A 16,640-nucleotide genomic window follows, 5' to 3' on the forward strand; every position below is an offset into this window, starting at 1 on the left:
AGATGAGAACAATTTAAGATCATCCTTTCTCTCAAATTATTTTCCTCTTTTCACATTTATTTCATTCATAAACCTATGCTAAAAACAAGCCAAAAGTGCAATTTGCTAGTCTCTATAATACTTACAAGATTATAATTTTGTCACCTCCGATATTGTATATATCCTCGAGTACGCTCATAGTTTTTAGTTGAATCACGTAAACTTTGTGTGTGCCTTTAATTTGTGCTTGTGCTTGTTATAATCTTATTTTTATTTTCAATCCTTTTTATATTTTTTCCCAAATCTAGTGCATGGAGTATTATTCGTGGCCATTTTGATTTTTTTAAAATCGACTTGAAAATAACTAATTAGTTGATATATGAGGTATGGATTTATTGCAGTGGAGTGTTCATGATGGCAAGCTAGAATCAAGACTGTATCAGTTTGACAATAGCCTGTGGTCTCACCATTCCCCTTTGATATATCCGTTAAGATAAAAAAATGTCATTACTTCTTATATTACAAAATAATCTTTCCATAATTTTCTTCCTTTTATCATAGCAACCATTACAAACATTATTAATGATACCAGCCTTGCTTGTTACAGTCCTTTGGATGGGATTTTTAAGCCTTGGCAATGCAAAATTTTTACGGAAAAATATAGTTCTTAAAATATAAAACTATATTTTAAGGTTTCATACGTATAATTAATGTTCAAGGCTTACTCAAAGGCTCGAAGCAGTTGAGATAAGCCTTCACTCAAAGCAATGACCTCCATTAGCTATCAATTTTTTTTAGCAGTATTTAACATGAAGTTTGCATGTTAACATGGTATTATATTACAATAAAACTTTGCCTAAAACAAATATATCGCACGTTTACACGCCATATGTGTAGATGCAGATCAACAAACATCTACGGTTGATGGAAAGTTAATCACACTCCCCTTTTTTACTCGACCAAAAAAAATAAATTTGGAGCTCTAAAAATAATCAACACGTTTACATGTACCCATAGGTTTTGGTCTAGGTCTTAGATATTGGACCCAAGAGGTTAGGTTTGGTTCTACTAGACCTAAACCTAACCTAGATTAGGTTCACGCCGGATCCAACTTGGGCCGGATCTTATCGGGTCTGGCTCCCATGACCTAACATAGACCCACCCACTTTGACCCTTGTACAACCCGACGTTTTAAAAGGGGAAGTATAGAATGAGGCCATTTACGTTTGGTATAAGATGATCACATTAATTAATTGGCTGCAATTATTCTATTGACCAAGTTCAAATTTGACCAAAAAAAATTCTTATTCTTAAACTTTACGACTCATCTAAACTATAAAATTTTACACAATATAGTTTTAAGTAAGGGAAAAGTTTATACAAGGTTGCAACCTTAGAATGTAGAATCACGGACGCACCTCAAAAATCTATCAAAAATGTTGTTTTCATGTTGAAAAACCGTCTAATCGATCATCTCGATATCAAGATGTATGAATATGAAAAAAGAAAGTTTTTGAGTAAAAAAAAATAGTGCATCTTGCAACATATTATCTTGACCGTCTATTTTCAAAATTTTCATATACTTATAGATCTACTTGATTTTAACTATTTTTAAAATTTAAAATTTTATTATTAAATATAAAAATAGATTTTAAAAAAATTCTAAGAATTTTTTACAATAAAATTACATATTATAATAAAATTGTGCCGTGCTTGTATCAAAAGAAAATGGTGTGATTGTGTACTATCCCAGTTTAAAACGACCCATGAGAGCACTTAATAACTGGACTTATATGAGGGCAGTGGTTTTTGGATCATCCGCCCATGAGGCAAGGGCGCGCTCCTCTCGTATAAACCCCCTCCCCTCACTTCCTTATCCTCTCCCTTTCCCTCTCCTCCTCTGCTAACTCTCTCCCTCTCTTTCTCTCTCTACCATCTCTCCCCAAAACCCTATTTCTCTCCCCACTTCACAGCACCATGCCTGCAATACCAGCGCTCAAGTCCTTATCTGTGGCAGATGGGTGCCTAGCTTCTCTCCCCACCCTCCTCACTGGAAGGGATTTCTATCCAGTTGCTTCTCTCTCTAACCAAACCCACCTCAAACCCAACTTTGTGCATTTTGTTGGCAAAACCATTTCACCTTCACATTTATCTTGCTCTTTATCCAGTTCTCAAACATGGGTTTCTCTTAGGAAAAACAATGGAGTTAGCTTGGTGGCTAGAACCTCCGATTGGGCTCGGCAAGAGGAGGGAAATGAAGTTGGTGAAGGGGGTTTTGATTGGGAACAAAAAGGGGGGGACGCGGGTGAGGTTGTAGCTGAGGCCTCTGATTTAGAGGGAGAGGGGAGTGTTGCAGAGGAAGGGGAGGAAGAGGCAGGTGTAGAGGGGTTTGAGGAGGAGACTTATCCTGAACCACCTGAAGAGGCCAAGCTTTTTGTGGGGAATTTGCCTTATGATATGGATAGTGAGAAGCTGGCTCAGCTCTTTGACAAGGCTGGGATTGTCGAGGTTGCAGAGGTAGGGTATCACTATCTTTTGATGAATATTTGTTCTTTTACTTGTCAAAAAAAGGAAATTTGGAGCTTTTTACTTTGATATAGTTTTATAGCTTCTGTCTTTAAGATTCGAATGGGTGTTGTTGAATTGTGTTCTGCATGGAGGACTTATGGGGCTGTTATCATTGATCGAAGTCTGGGAACTTATTTATCGATTTCTTCTTCTTCTTCTTTTGTCATTGTAATATTTTTTTATCCTTTTTTGGTTTATTTCATGTTTTATGGGTATACTGTTGTTTGTTGGTGTTGATAGGATGGTTTAATAAATTTATTTGAAGTGCTTGAGACTCATGCTGCTATATCTTTTTCCTTTTTTTTTTTCTTTATTTTGTTTTCTTTTAATTGATTGTTCTTTTTCTTTCTTCCTTTGAAACAGGTTATTTACAATAGGGAAACAGACCAGAGCCGTGGGTTTGGATTTGTGACAATGAGCACTGTTGAGGAGGCTGAGAAAGCAGTGGAGATGTTCCATCGTTACGTAAGTATTTTCTATTGCTTTTCTGGAAAAGCTTATGACTATGTGACTGTTATTTTCTTTAATTGCTGTCTCTGTATTTTTAAGTCTTGTCCTCTATCAACTCTTCTTTCTTCACAGAAAATGATTATTATATGAATCTATTGAGGCTTGATGCAAAGGTGCATTGTCGCTATATCGAGGTTTATTGAGAGATGGGGTTCTTTTTATTATTGGAAGTTCCCTAATTGATCTTATAGCGGTTTTTTGTACTTCAGGGGATTTTATGCTGAGCCAAAGAAAAGTTCTGATATTTTATATCTTGAACAGCAACTTGGATTATATATTTCAAGGAAGCATACCTTTTTGTGTATAATTTCAATGTTAAATTTCCTTCATTCTGTTTGCTTTCTGAAAGATCTGTGCTTTATAGGGACTAGAATGTTGAATTTCTTTTCAGTTTTACGCTGTTTGATTGTGTTTCCCTCAGGTATTGATGTTTTTATTGTTTTGGAAAAATAAAATTTTCTTATATTCCAAATGCTATTATTCCATAGTTTTAAGGTAGATGCTGACTCTTTTTTATGTGATTTTGGAATTGATGTCTTGTTTTAACTTAGCAGATTTTAGGCATGCAGATCAGATGGCATCCCATTGACAATGTCATTCTAAGCAAATTTAATTGAATAGTAATATTCATTTGTTAGAAAATAAAATAATGAATTATTAAATGAATATACTGAGACCTAATGTAATGGTGTTTGAGCTTTTCTTCACCGGTAAACTTTCATCTTTTTTTGGTCATAACTTCTTCTGATCAACTATGTAAAATGTTGTATCTTGAGTAAGCACACCATCTGTCTAGCTTCCAGGTCTGCTGTAACTTGGATCTCAGAACGTAAAACTGTCATTTCTTTCTTCATGGATAAGCTAAGTTATGGATATTCTGGTTTTGAGCATTCATAAATGGTGGAGCTTGCTGAAGAGTTTATTGTTCACTTCTATTTTCTAGAACGAAGGGGGCTTTGTTGAGGATTTCCCATTTCTATTTCTTTTTTATTAGAAGGCATGAGGTTTGAGACAAAGATTTACTTGGACATCACACTTCCTTGCAATGTATCTGGGACACGTGTCCTTGGTACTTGACATGTGGACACTGCAAGCACATAATACATATCAAGCACTTTGGAAACTTTGACACTTAGAATTATCATCCCACTTCCCCGCCCTATAATTGACATGAGGATGTGTCATGTCTCAACGGCCAATAGTGGGGTTTGTGTCTTTGAAGCACATAACTGTTGCAGGCTGTACACATATCTGTGTCTTCGCTATGTGTAATGCTCTTGCCCTAGTATTCTCAACTTTGGAATTTTGATCGGATCCAAACCCTTTTGGATACGTAACTGTTTCACCCAGTTTTGGTATACCAAGCAAGGGCACAACCAAGGATAGTATGTTCATTCTGTTCTAATTGTAATCTATCGTTCCCAATTCCTAATTTCTTGGACTCCACCAACTCTTCTTCTGTCATCTCGGCTCACCCATCAAATTTGAGACTGAACTTAGTGGTTTTGTCTTTTAAGGACCCGTCTATGTTTCGGGGGAGTTGTGGAGGCTTAGGCAAGTCTCTCCTTTTTAGCGTTTAACCATTAACTCAAGCAAGTGTATCTGAAATTTGGAAAAACAAGAAACAAAACAAAGTTTTCCTATTGTCATTGTTGTTTTTACTCGTAGTTATCATTGGATGCATTTCCTATTTTATGATAACGGTTTGCATTCTCGTTTGGATGCAATTCCTGTTTTATGATAAGGGTTTGCATTCTCCTTTTACCCTTATACTATATTATGCAAGAAAGATGATCTGGTTTCATAGAGAAACTTCATGAATTTTCAATTTTAGAAATTAGAAGCCGCGTCTAATTTCTTAAATTAAAACCCATGCAGTTTTTCATTATTCAATAATAAAAAATTAGAGGCCACTTGATTATGAATTGTTGGGATTATCAGCTTGTACATACATTAGCAAAGGATATAATCCAAGAATCTCCCTTTCTTTATAGAAAACCTAAAACTAAAAACCGGTTCATTTGAGGGGAGAGAAAACACAGTGACACAGATCCCCTGTTTGCTGGATGGTTAGATATTTGGCCTTCGGGATAATTGTTGCATATGGCCATGATCACAAATTGAACATTTTTTTTAAGATTTTGTATTCTTAAAGGCCTAATATAAATTGGATGGCCGGTGTTCACCATATTTTCTCTGTCCTTATGAAATTTTATTTTCCATATATATATATATATATATATATATATATATATATATATATATATATATAAATTGTCTTTTTGAGATTTTCCTTGGTTCAAGAGTGTTTGTGGAAAATTTGGAGTCAAACACCGAGATGGGTCTGAGCTAATAGTGATGAAATCAGCTCATGGGTGTAGGACATCGTATCGCTCTCTGCACGCGCACATGTGTGTGTCATTGCGTGCGTGTGCGTTTGCATTATATAGTATATAGAACATGTCTGTATAATAGTTAGGATTGATCCAACTAGTGTGTGTGTGTGGTGGTGGGGGGGGGGGGCGGGCGTCCGTGCCCGTGCGTGTGCGTGTGTGTGTGGGCGCACATGCAAGTGCATGTGTGTGTGTTAGTTAGTTAGTTAGTTAGTATATGTAATATGCATATATGATAGTTAGGATTTTAATCCAACTACAAAATTCCTATATTTTGTTGTGAAAACTAGATTTGAATATATGTCTTGATGGGAAGTATAGTGTTGCAAGAATCCCTATGTGCATGACAGTAAGATTCTATATGAGGAGAAATATCTTGACAGTAAGTGACTGTAGAATCCTCTAGAACACCAGTGCTCCTTGCCTCTAAGATCTAGGTAGCCTTTAGCCTCTTCTTGCTGTTGCCACTTGCCCCATGGAAGGATTGTGATGAATATGAATGTGGCCAAATTTCTCTTATGTTCAAATTTTAAACTATTGTGAAAACAAAATAAGCGTTGCAGACTTGCAAGCAAAATCATGGGAAAGACTCAAGATATTCAAATTAGCCCTTTCTTTTTCTGATTGAAAATACCAAAATTAACCTTGGACTGAAGAAGTTGTTCCCTTGAAAGTTGAATGGTATATTGCTGTCTTGCTGCCCTTGATGATCTATAGAAAAATGCCTATCTGAAGGAGCATGTAAGGGGATACAACCGTTATTAAAGCAGTGTCTGGACATCTTGGTCCCTACCACTATTCGTGGGTGACAGACAAATGAAAGGAGACAAGATTGGGCATGGACTTGCCCCTCTGGGCAAGCTGAGTGACTCGGATGACTCCGAGTCGACTCGCCCGAGTCTACACCGAGTCCCCTAAAGCCCTAGAAAGTAGGAAATATGTTTGGAAAAAATATTAAGAAATTGGTAAAAATCAGCAAAATCAAAAGAAATGAACAGCATAAAAAGTTATAGAATATGCAAAAAGGTTTTCCAAAATTAGAAAAAATAGAAAATTGGTTTAAGATCATTTTCTCAGGATTTCTGAGGGAAGATGAGAAAAAAAAATGAAAACATAAAACATATTAAAAATCACACTGTAAAAAGTATGTAGAAAACTAGGCAATTGTAATTGGTTTAGTCAAGGATTGAATCAATTATAAGTTAGCTATAATTAATTATTAAGTAAATTATACCCGAAGTTGGGCCATGTTCTGGACTTGGCAGCCTCCCAAATCCACTGAATCGGTGATTTCAGGTCGACTCGCCAAACTTTTCTTTCACTAAGAACTGTTGCAATCTCACTAGTTAGTAAAATGCTGCCAAAACTTTCATGACCTTGCAAAAACCTTGAATAAAATAAAAAGTAATAGAAACTGTTTCTTCCAAACAATTCAAAAAAAAAAATGAAGAAAAGAAAAAGAAAAAGAAAAGACAAAAGAAAACCTGTTTATGAAGTTGTTCCGCTGACATCGAAATGGGATCTAACATATATGCTAGGTGTTTTCTTCCCAAAGGAACACCAGTGGTGTCAACAGCTCACATCTGGAGTTTGTAAAGACACATTAGCAGTTACCAGTTGTAACCATTCATTTTTAACACCATCCACAGGTCCTCCTCTGGTCACTAGAAGTTCGGCAGCAAGATTTTCTTCTTGATGACTTTAGCCTATGTCCTTGCTTCAGGATCCTTCCAGCTCCCTCATAACCATATGATAACCTAAAGGAATTTGCTACAACTCAAGCAGTGTATTGCAGCCTTCTTATGCCTCCCCATTTGGAATATGTATAAAGTGCTTTCGACCATAAGTGGCTCCACTTCATGTTTCTTCTTTGCGATGTTTTAGCCATAAAAACACTATTTGAAAGCAAGGACCTGAGGGCACGATGTGATGTGTATTCCTTCCTCAAAGCCTAAGTACTAGAAGAACCCTCTCTTCACTGTCATGTATACTGTGTTATTAAAACAATCATGGAAGATTGCCTCTCTTGCTTCTATGCCTTACATGAAAAGAAAAAGACACTACTTCCAGCAGGTCACTCATTTCTTCTCCATTGAACTCTAATCTGAGAAAAGCAGAAAACTAACAACTTCTGGATCTTCCATGTATCAGTCAGCCACTTGCAATCTGTATCCTTCATATCCTTTTAATGCCTTTATGAACGCCTCCCTGCACCAAACTATGCAGAAAAAAAGCCTCCCAGCACCACCTAACTAACCAATTTGACCATCTATATGTCGAAAATGTCCACCTTTGCACATTCCCGACAGCCATATGAATACCACTTCTAAGCTTTACCAAGCTAGTGTTCTCCATCCAAGCCCCACAAATTTCTCCTTCCACCTTTTGTTCCTTGTTCCACTTTTCTTTGTGTAGTGTTAAAAAACAGGATTGAACCTTAACTTGGTCATTTCCTATTGAAAGTGTGTCCTCCAATTTTTAATGCTTTCTGTGTCATTCCAAATCCCCTTGTTGCACCTCCGTTGCTTCTAGCCATTTACCTTCTCCTTCATCTAAAGTTCTGTCTCCAGACAGGTCTTGCTTTCTTTTATAGTTGTTGGGAGAGGAGGAGGATTGGGAGTGGGGGTGGGGACCCTTTCTTGCCAGAAGCTCCCTAGTAAAGGAGCACCCATGCAATAAATCTTAAAAAGAAACAAATAATGAAAGATAAGATAGACTTCCCAAAAAAAAAAAAAAAAAATGAACAACTTTGTTGCCAGAGTTCTCTTTTAAAGTTTGTCTAGAATAAAAAATGTTCTCCATCAAAGCTTATGTATGGCCCCTAAAAACTATTGCCCCCCCCACAAAAAAATAAAATGTTCCTTGTCTAAATCCTGTAATTTATTTTGTAATCCCACAATTGAGCCCACCGAGGGACAGATGATGCTCTTTGATAACAACAATAGTTGAAATAGTTCCCAAAGATCAGGGGACGTGTTCCCAAAAGAATGGGAACGTGTTGTTAATGAGTTCTGGCTCCCAAGGGGTGTTCAAGGAGTGCGAGCTCCAACTTAGAAGCTCTCAATAACTATTCATTCTTCTCTCTCATCCAACTTTTCATCCCTTTGCATCCACCTTCTTGTAGGAACCCAATGTTTTTGTCCTCCACTGGCCGCCTTATACTTTCTTTTCGTTTCTTTTCACCCTTATAATCTTTACTACAAGCATCATTTGCAATTCTTAAATGCCATCAACTGTTGCTTGACCTCTATACATTCTGTTGACCTGTACCTTTCCTACTCCTAGGACTACCACCTCCTTGCTATGTTCCTTTCCTTCCCTACAATTATTCATCCACTCCCTGAGGGAGGGACTGCGCAAGATCCTTTCTGTTTGTGATGCCCACATCAACAATAAACTTTTGATGCTTAGCTGTGTTCCTCTGATCTTGACCAGAGTGTCAATGATCTGGGGTTTTTTTGGAATTCAAACTGTGTCGAATTTCATTAATGTAAATGGAATATACCAGTAAACATGTACAAAATGTATACTTGAATGTATCGAAATTGATGTAATGGATCATGGTCTAGCGTGAAGTTGAATTGGAGCAGTGGGTAAAAAGTGAGGTTCTTTTAACTTCCTTATTAGCTTAAATCTTCCGGGACTAATGCATTTCTCGGCTTTGTGGTCTGACCCCTTCTATGAAAACCCTTTGATCATATCTCTTCAGTATAAAATATACCCCTTTTCTGTCATAGAATCATGTAGGACACATCCATCCTCTTCCCATTCCAAAAGGCCCCCGGAGCTCGATTTTTCTCATTGATTGTGTTCACCTCTCTCCCTGGTTCTCTTAGCTGTGCTATAGCTGAGGGCAGTAACTCCAATATTCGCATTAAGTTATGCAAAGTGAGAAACAAAACTATTTAAACAGACACAGAAATGAAAATATAGGAACAACAATGCAAATTCCAATCTGAGATTACACTTACCAACCAAAAAGAAAAACGAGAAATGAAACTAACTCGTCTGTGAAACAGGTTTCTTGATGGAATTGGTTATGCCAAATCATTCTTGAGGACATCTCATTGGTAAAAGAATACTGTGTCATGCACCTTCTAAATATGTCACTCAAGGATTTGTGACACTTGAAAGAATAGCAATTCTTCATCTAACAGTTCATTGACAAGTCGTAAAACTCCCCTATATTTATTACTTGCATAAAATTTTCCTTACTCCACTCCCCATTATACTAACCTCAAAATGCCTTCTATGGATTTTTTGACCCAAAATGTGGGGATGGTCTTAAAAACAATAGATAAGAAAAAAAAAAAGTGTTTTGAGCACATCTATCGCTAGATCCAATTTTCACCAGAAGAGACGATTGGCATTAATCAAATTTTCCTTGAACTAACTCCGCTCAAAGTTTATCAAAAAATTTGATGGAGTTTGAGGGGAGAACAAAAATTCCCAAGCCAATGATTTTTGATATTGGACTGTCAGTGACTTATTTGTAACTAGTGATTTAAAACCTGGATGGCAATGTTAAAAAAAGCACAGGCGGGTGCCCAAGAATAGGGACAAGTAGGGACTATTCATGTAATCAATTTCATCCAAAGTTTATGACTATTCACAAAATATAAGTCCAAATCGGTAAATCTTTTGGGTGTCGCTAGATTGGTGTAGATTGTTGGTTGCCCCAACCCCGACTATGTGGAGAATGTTGAAGGGGAGGTGCTCATTGCAGGCTACTTGCATGGATTAGTTGGGTGCTTGGGTAGTTTTTGGTGTAGAATTGGCGAGGTTTATGGGATTGTTCTGCTCTAGGAGTTAGGATAGGTTAGTCTTGAATTTAAGGAGTGCTCCTCCCTATTTCTTCTTCTTGTACTATTGTATCTTCGGAGCTTTTCTCTGCTATCTAATGGAATTACTGTTATCATTTCAAAAAAAGCGTTCCATATGCAAATAATTAAAAATATAAAAAAAGCAAAACAAAACTAATAGAATATTAAAACAAAACTAATAGGATATCATCAAATATTGTACAAAATAAGAACCAATTATTCATAAAAGAATTCAATATAGGGCCAATTTCATCGTCCAAATGAGTTAATAATCAATTAATCACAACAAAAAAATCAATCTTTCATCTACAAACATGTCAATTTATCATAAAAGGAAAAAAAGAAAAAAAAAAAAAATCAAATGATTCAAAACACGATACATTCTAGCAAAAAACAAAACCTTATTCAAATATCATAATGGCATAGTGATCTAAAAATATCAAATTGAAAACAATGTTGGCCCAAACCTCATTTATCCTATCGCCAAAAGTCCTTACTATTTAACCACTAGAAGCGCTCTGAAAACTACCACCAAGCATTGCCTTTGATTTTGGAAGAAATTGAAAAAATTAAAAATTTATTGATCTTTCGATAAATCATAAAAAAGAAGTTTTGGGGGAGTTTTTCTTTCTCTAGATGGCATAGATTTGGTTTTGGGGGTTTAGAATGTCCTCTAAAACCCTTTTCCCCCCCTCTCCCCCAATTTTGACCGTAGCCAAGGGCATTTTTTCACCCTTGACAACCTGCGTTGAGGTAGTGCCTAGGCGGGCCACCTTGATTGTAGCGTGTAGACAGTGCCTTGCCCGCTTAGGCAAGCGCCTAGACGCAAGCCGCCTAGGTGCCCTTCCTAGGTTCAGTCTAGGCGTTTTAGGCGATTGGCTGCCTAGGCAGATGGGCGGCCAAATTTTCAAACACTGCCAGATAGGGAGTCTAGATTGGTTACCCGTTAGACTAATCTAGATCATCAATCTTGGCTAGATTGGCCGATTCTTTGTTGTGGGAATCAGTCCCCAAAATAAATAATAATAATAATAATAAAAATATATATATATATATATATATATATATATATATATATATATATATATATATATATTTATTTTTTTTTTTTTTAATTTAAAAATTTCAAAAACTAAAAAAACAATCCCCACCGATTCCATCTGGTTAAGATTGACATCCAAGAAATACCAAAAAGAGCGCATTTTCAATATCTTGGGTCGATAATTCAAGAAAATGAAGCGATTGAAGAAGATGTCGCACATAGAATTGGAGCTGGGTGGGTGGAGTGGAGATGTACAGCCAAACTTTTATGTGATCGCCCGCAAGTTCTATAGGACAGGTGTGAGACCATCTTTGCTGTATGGGGTAGAATGTTGGGCGGTGAAAAAACAACATACCATAGAATGAGTGTAGCTAAAATGAAGATGTTGAGATGAATGAGTGGCAAGACAAGAAGGGATAGAATTTGAAATGAATACATTTGGGAGAATTTAGATGTAGCACTAATATGATAAGATACGAGAAAGTAGACTTAGGTCTATTGGCCATGTGCAACGCAAACCCAGTATAGCACCTTTTAGGAGGTGCAAGTTGGTTCAAGGCTAAAAAAATGCAAGGGGTGGGCCCAAAAGGACATGGTTGAAAGTAGTGAGAAAATATGGTGCTTATGACCTCGTTAAGGGTATGACCCTTGATGGAGAAGAATCACCTACCTTGTTTTTTTTTTTTGCTCTTTTTGGCTTGTGTGGGGTGGGGGGGGGGGGGAGAATGTTTGGGGATAGGGTGTGAAGATAAGTGGACTTTATTTAATGTGCAATTCCTCACATCTGATCTTTTGGCTGCTTCTTTATTTCAAATTGTGATCCTTTTGACTGTTGGAATTATGCCTAGTTTAAAATTTTCTAGTGTTGAAAAATGCTGTGATATACTGGTTGAGTAGGTTTAACTGTATATATGAGAAGTTTTATTAGAGACTTCCAATTTTGCCTCCATTCTTAACTAGCATTGTTGTTTTTTTCCACTGTACTATGACAGGATGTCAATGGCCGGCTCCTCACCGTAAACAAGGCAGCCCCAAGGGGATCTAGGATAGAGCGCTCTTCTGAGCCTTCACTGAGAATTTATGTGGGGAACCTGCCATGGCAAGTGGATGATACCCGCCTTGAACAGGTGTTCAGCGAGCATGGCAAAGTTGTGGAAGCAAGGGTTGTGTATGATAGGGAAAGTGGTCGCTCACGTGGCTTTGGCTTCGTTACCATGTCCACAGAGACTGAGCTTAATGATGCCATTGCTGCCCTTGATGGACAGGTGCCCCTCCCTTTTATGCAAGCACCTAAGAAGTTTTTTTTACCTTTAAAACTAGAAAGACATGCTATTTTCTTGATTATCCATTTGCTTTTGTTTTTGCATCCCTCATGTCTTTACACTATTATTTGTGATAAACTTTCTAGTTTTCTTGTTACCCCCTCTCCTTTTGCTTTTGCACCCATCAATCTTTACAATTGATGTCAACAAGCTTTACTAAGTCTGATTTTGCTTTAGCACCCATAAAGCTCAAGTCTGATTTTGCTTTAGCACCCGTAAAGCTCTAGTAATGAAATCATAATGGCTAAAACTATTTTCTTGATTAGCATATAATTTTGCATTAGTACCCATATGTCTCTGCCATTGGAATCAGAAAACATGACAATTTTCTAGATTACTTTCTGCTTTTGCATTAGCACATGAAGCTTGCCTTCTTTTTTTTTTTGAAACTGTTAGACTGTTCACATGAAGCTTGCCTTTCAAACCAGAAGTATAACTACTTTATTGATTATGCAATTCTTTTTTAGTTTTCTGAAAATTTTTGTTACTTAAATGATTATACAGAGTCTGGATGGGAGGGCTATAAGAGTCAATGTAGCTGAGGAGAGGCCTAGGCGCAGCTCTTTCTGATCTCACAGTTGTGATTCGTTTTGAATCGTGTAAGCTGCATGTTTTCTCTTTTGGGGCTGGTCTGAGATTGTGGGGTTTTGTTTCATCTCTTTTTAGCTTATGGTGCAGGTCAGAATTGATAAAGTATTTGAGGATAGGAGTTCCTTGTCTCAAGGGTTTTCTTAAAATTGTCACATTTCATTCTTAGCCATTACTATCATGTTAGTCAATATCAATTTTACCCAGCAAATACATTGATTAATCTTGTGTGGTCCTCTACATAGTGTATGCTAGCTTACAGCAAGGGGGCAAAATGAGACTGTGAATCTTGGAAAAACATAGAGATGTTGGTTCTTATTATTTTTAATTGTGGTATTTTAGCTGAGAATGATCTTCTGTGGAATACAAAATCCAATGTTTCCACCTCCTCTCTTAAAACTGATTTCCCTTAGATATTTTCTTGAGGTGTATGTTTTCTGTTTTAGGACTGTCTGAGATTGCAGGGTTTTGTTAGCTTGTGGTGCTGGTCAGAATTGATAAAGTGTTTTGAGGATAAAATTCCTTCTCTCAAGGGTTTTCTTCAAATTGTTACTTTTCATTCTTAGCCATTACTATCATGTTAGTTAAATATCAATTTCACCCAGCAAATGCATTGATTGATCTTCTTGTGGTCCTCTATATATTTTATGCTAGCTTACAGCAAGGAAGCAAAATGAGACTATGAGAATATTGGAAAAACATAGAATTGTTGGTTCTTATTTTTCTTAACTGTGGCATATTTGCTGAGAATAATGTTCTGTGGAATACAAAATCCAATATTTCCACATTTCTTCTCTTAAAAATGATTTCTCTTCGATTCTAAGATATCCAAAATGAGCACGCTTACTCCGATGTTTCTACTTACTCCTCTCTTGAAAATGATATTTCCTTATAATTATTTATTGATTAACCCCTGCTAATACAATGATTAATCTTTTGGCCATCTAGTAGCTTACAGGAAATATCTTCCAGAGGGCGCAAAATAGAGATATCCATATAGGAAAAACATAAGCAATGGATGAGTCAATGATTCCCATTACTCTTAATCCTTGGTGTCGCGATGGTGTCAGGACAAAATTATTTTCTGTGAATGAAAGCACCCTCTATCTAATATTCCCATCCAGTATCTTCGCTCAAATAAAATGTTATTTCGTTATAGTTCTTTCATGCTCACCTGAACTCATCCCGAAAGCATTGGCGGCCAGTAAGACTCGAAAATTTTCATTGAAGGGCTAATATTAGCTGATGGTGCTGATTGTATAGAGCCTAGGCTATAAACAATCAAATTAGAACCTTACTTCAAATATGGTGAAGAAATGTGGTTTCAATACTGAAATCTTTGTGATAGCTTTAAAATATATTTTTATTTTTATTTATAAAATTTAAAGCTTAAAAAACAGTTTAGATTGATAGATCTATGAAAACTTGAAAATCTTGTAAATTGACGGTCCAAAAATGTGTTATAAAATACACCATTTTCAAAACTTGAAATTCATTTTGTTTTTTCATGTCTATGTATCTTGATGTCGAGATGATCAATTTGATGTTATTTGGGTCTCAAAAAACCTCTTTTAGTGAAATTTTTGAGGTAGGTTCAAATTTGATTGTTTAGCGCCTTGCCTCTATATAAAATTTTTCCTCATCTGATATGGTAATATAATATGTTAGAAACCTCAGAAAATCCCATATAACATTGTAGGGTTTTAAGTTTTAAATTTGGGGAATGATCCTATGTATTAAAGATGACGGTATTGAACTTTTTCTACCCTTGCTTTTAAAAAGTTCATCGTCTCCTCCAAAAGCTCTGCCGTGTAAAGTTCCGGCTCCCAAAAAACCCCATCCCTCTCATCCCTCTCATCTCTCTCTCTACCGCTTGCTCCTCTCTCATTCTTGCTGCAAATTCAAAAGCCACTGCCTCCTTTCTTTCGCTTGCTGCAATTTTAGAACTCATTAAAACTAGGTTCATGTCCCAAGAACCGACCAAAATGGGAAACTCCTCCACTAAAACCCTATTTTCTCTTCAATTTTTGAAAACCATATGTTGCCCTATTTAGGTGCTCAATCTAAGAGTCATATGCCCTAATTATCGTGCCTAATAGCAGGAGATGTTTTGATCACCAATCTGAAGGAAACAGGTTGAAGAATTTTCTTCTTGATTTTTTAGTGGCCTGAATTTTGTGAGAAGGGAGGATAGTTTTCCCTCATATATTCCCCCTCTAACCTCGCTCTTTATCACCCTCTCATACTCCCAACTTTCTATTATTTCTATTTGCTCTCTCCCTCTTCCTTCAATCTCCTCTCTCCCTCCTACACGATTTGTCTTGATGTGTTTGCAGGTTGATCAATCTCCTCCCTTTGTCTATGCACTATTTTTCTTGATGGGTTTGCTGGATGTTGAAAACACCATTGTTGTTATTTTGGATTTGACGGGTCCGAAAATTGAAGAATTCGAATGATTTGTAGAGAGAGGTGCAAGAGAAATGGAACTGTAAAGAGAGCGAAATGGAGGATAGGCAGAGAGAACTCGACCTAGGTCTAGGTCGGATCTGAGTCTAACCTAAACCCAGTCAGGTCAGGTCTAGGTCCAGGTCGATCTGAACGCGATATGATCCATTCCAACCTTATTCTTAAGGAAAACGTTTATATAAGTGCGATGCTCTAAATAATCAAATTAAGGTGCAACTCAAAAATTCATTAAAAAAGGTGCTTTCGATACTGAAATTTTTTTAATTCAATCATCTCAAACGCAAGATGTATGGATATGAGAAAACAAGTTTTGAAGTATTGAAAATAATGTATCTTGTAATATATTATCTAAACCATCAATTGTCGAGATTTTCAAGTGTTCATAGATATGCTCGACCTACACTAATTTTGAACTTTAAATTTTATGGGTGCGGTTTGTATAGAGCCGAGGCTCTAAACAATCAAATTCGAGCCCACCTTCAAATAGTATCAAAAAATGTGGTTACAAATAGTATCGAAAATCTTTGTGAAAGCCTTAAAATATATTTTCATCTTTAATTATAAATTTAAAGCTTAAAAAATAGTGTAGATTGAGCCGATTTATGAACACTTGAAAATCTTGAAAATTGACGGTCTAAAAATGGGTTACAAGATACACGATTTCCTAAACTTGCATCTTGATGTTGAGATGATCAATTTGAAGATATTTAGGCATCAAAACCATCGCTTCTAATAAATTTTTTGAGAGGGGCTCCAATTTGATGGCTTAGAGCCTTGGCTCTGTATAAACTTTTCCCAAATTTTATTATTGGAGATAAAAATAAATTTTCACGCCATTATAAAGATCTCTAATATTAAAACAACATATTTCGGCAATATTTAAAGATGTGTCATATTTTGATTGTTTAGAGCCTCGGCTTTATACAAACCCTACCATTTTCTTAACATT

General features: G+C 36.4%; 1 protein-coding gene across 1 annotated transcript; it reads left to right on the top strand.

Annotated features, from left to right (window-relative positions):
* Positions 1-1,803: 1,803 nt before the first annotated feature.
* RBP31 (31-kDa RNA binding protein) lies at positions 1,804-13,609 on the top strand. The gene is made up of 4 exons (XM_006848894.4): positions 1,804-2,496; positions 2,911-3,012; positions 12,308-12,580; positions 13,142-13,609. Exons 1-4 carry the CDS (start codon positions 1,957-1,959, stop codon positions 13,205-13,207), a joined length of 981 nt encoding a protein of 326 aa, XP_006848957.1. The 5' UTR covers positions 1,804-1,956; the 3' UTR covers positions 13,208-13,609.
* Positions 13,610-16,640: the final 3,031 nt, after the last annotated feature.

The sequence above is a fragment of the Amborella trichopoda genome, chromosome 6 (assembly GCF_054954075.1).
Source record: "Amborella trichopoda isolate Santa Cruz 75 chromosome 6, AtrichopodaSantaCruz75HAP2 v2.0, whole genome shotgun sequence".
Classification (NCBI taxonomy): Eukaryota; Viridiplantae; Streptophyta; class Magnoliopsida; order Amborellales; family Amborellaceae; genus Amborella; species Amborella trichopoda.

Bases quoted from the DNA above. Each gene is read 5' to 3' on its own strand.
- RBP31 (XM_006848894.4), top strand. From the start codon at position 1,957: ATGCCTGCAATACCAGCGCTCAAGTCCTTATCTGTGGCAGATGGGTGC. The intron at 2,497-2,910 runs GTAGGGTATCAC...CCTTTGAAACAG, and splicing joins GGATTGTCGAGGTTGCAGAG to GTTATTTACAATAGGGAAAC. The intron at 3,013-12,307 runs GTAAGTATTTTC...GTACTATGACAG, and splicing joins TGGAGATGTTCCATCGTTAC to GATGTCAATGGCCGGCTCCT.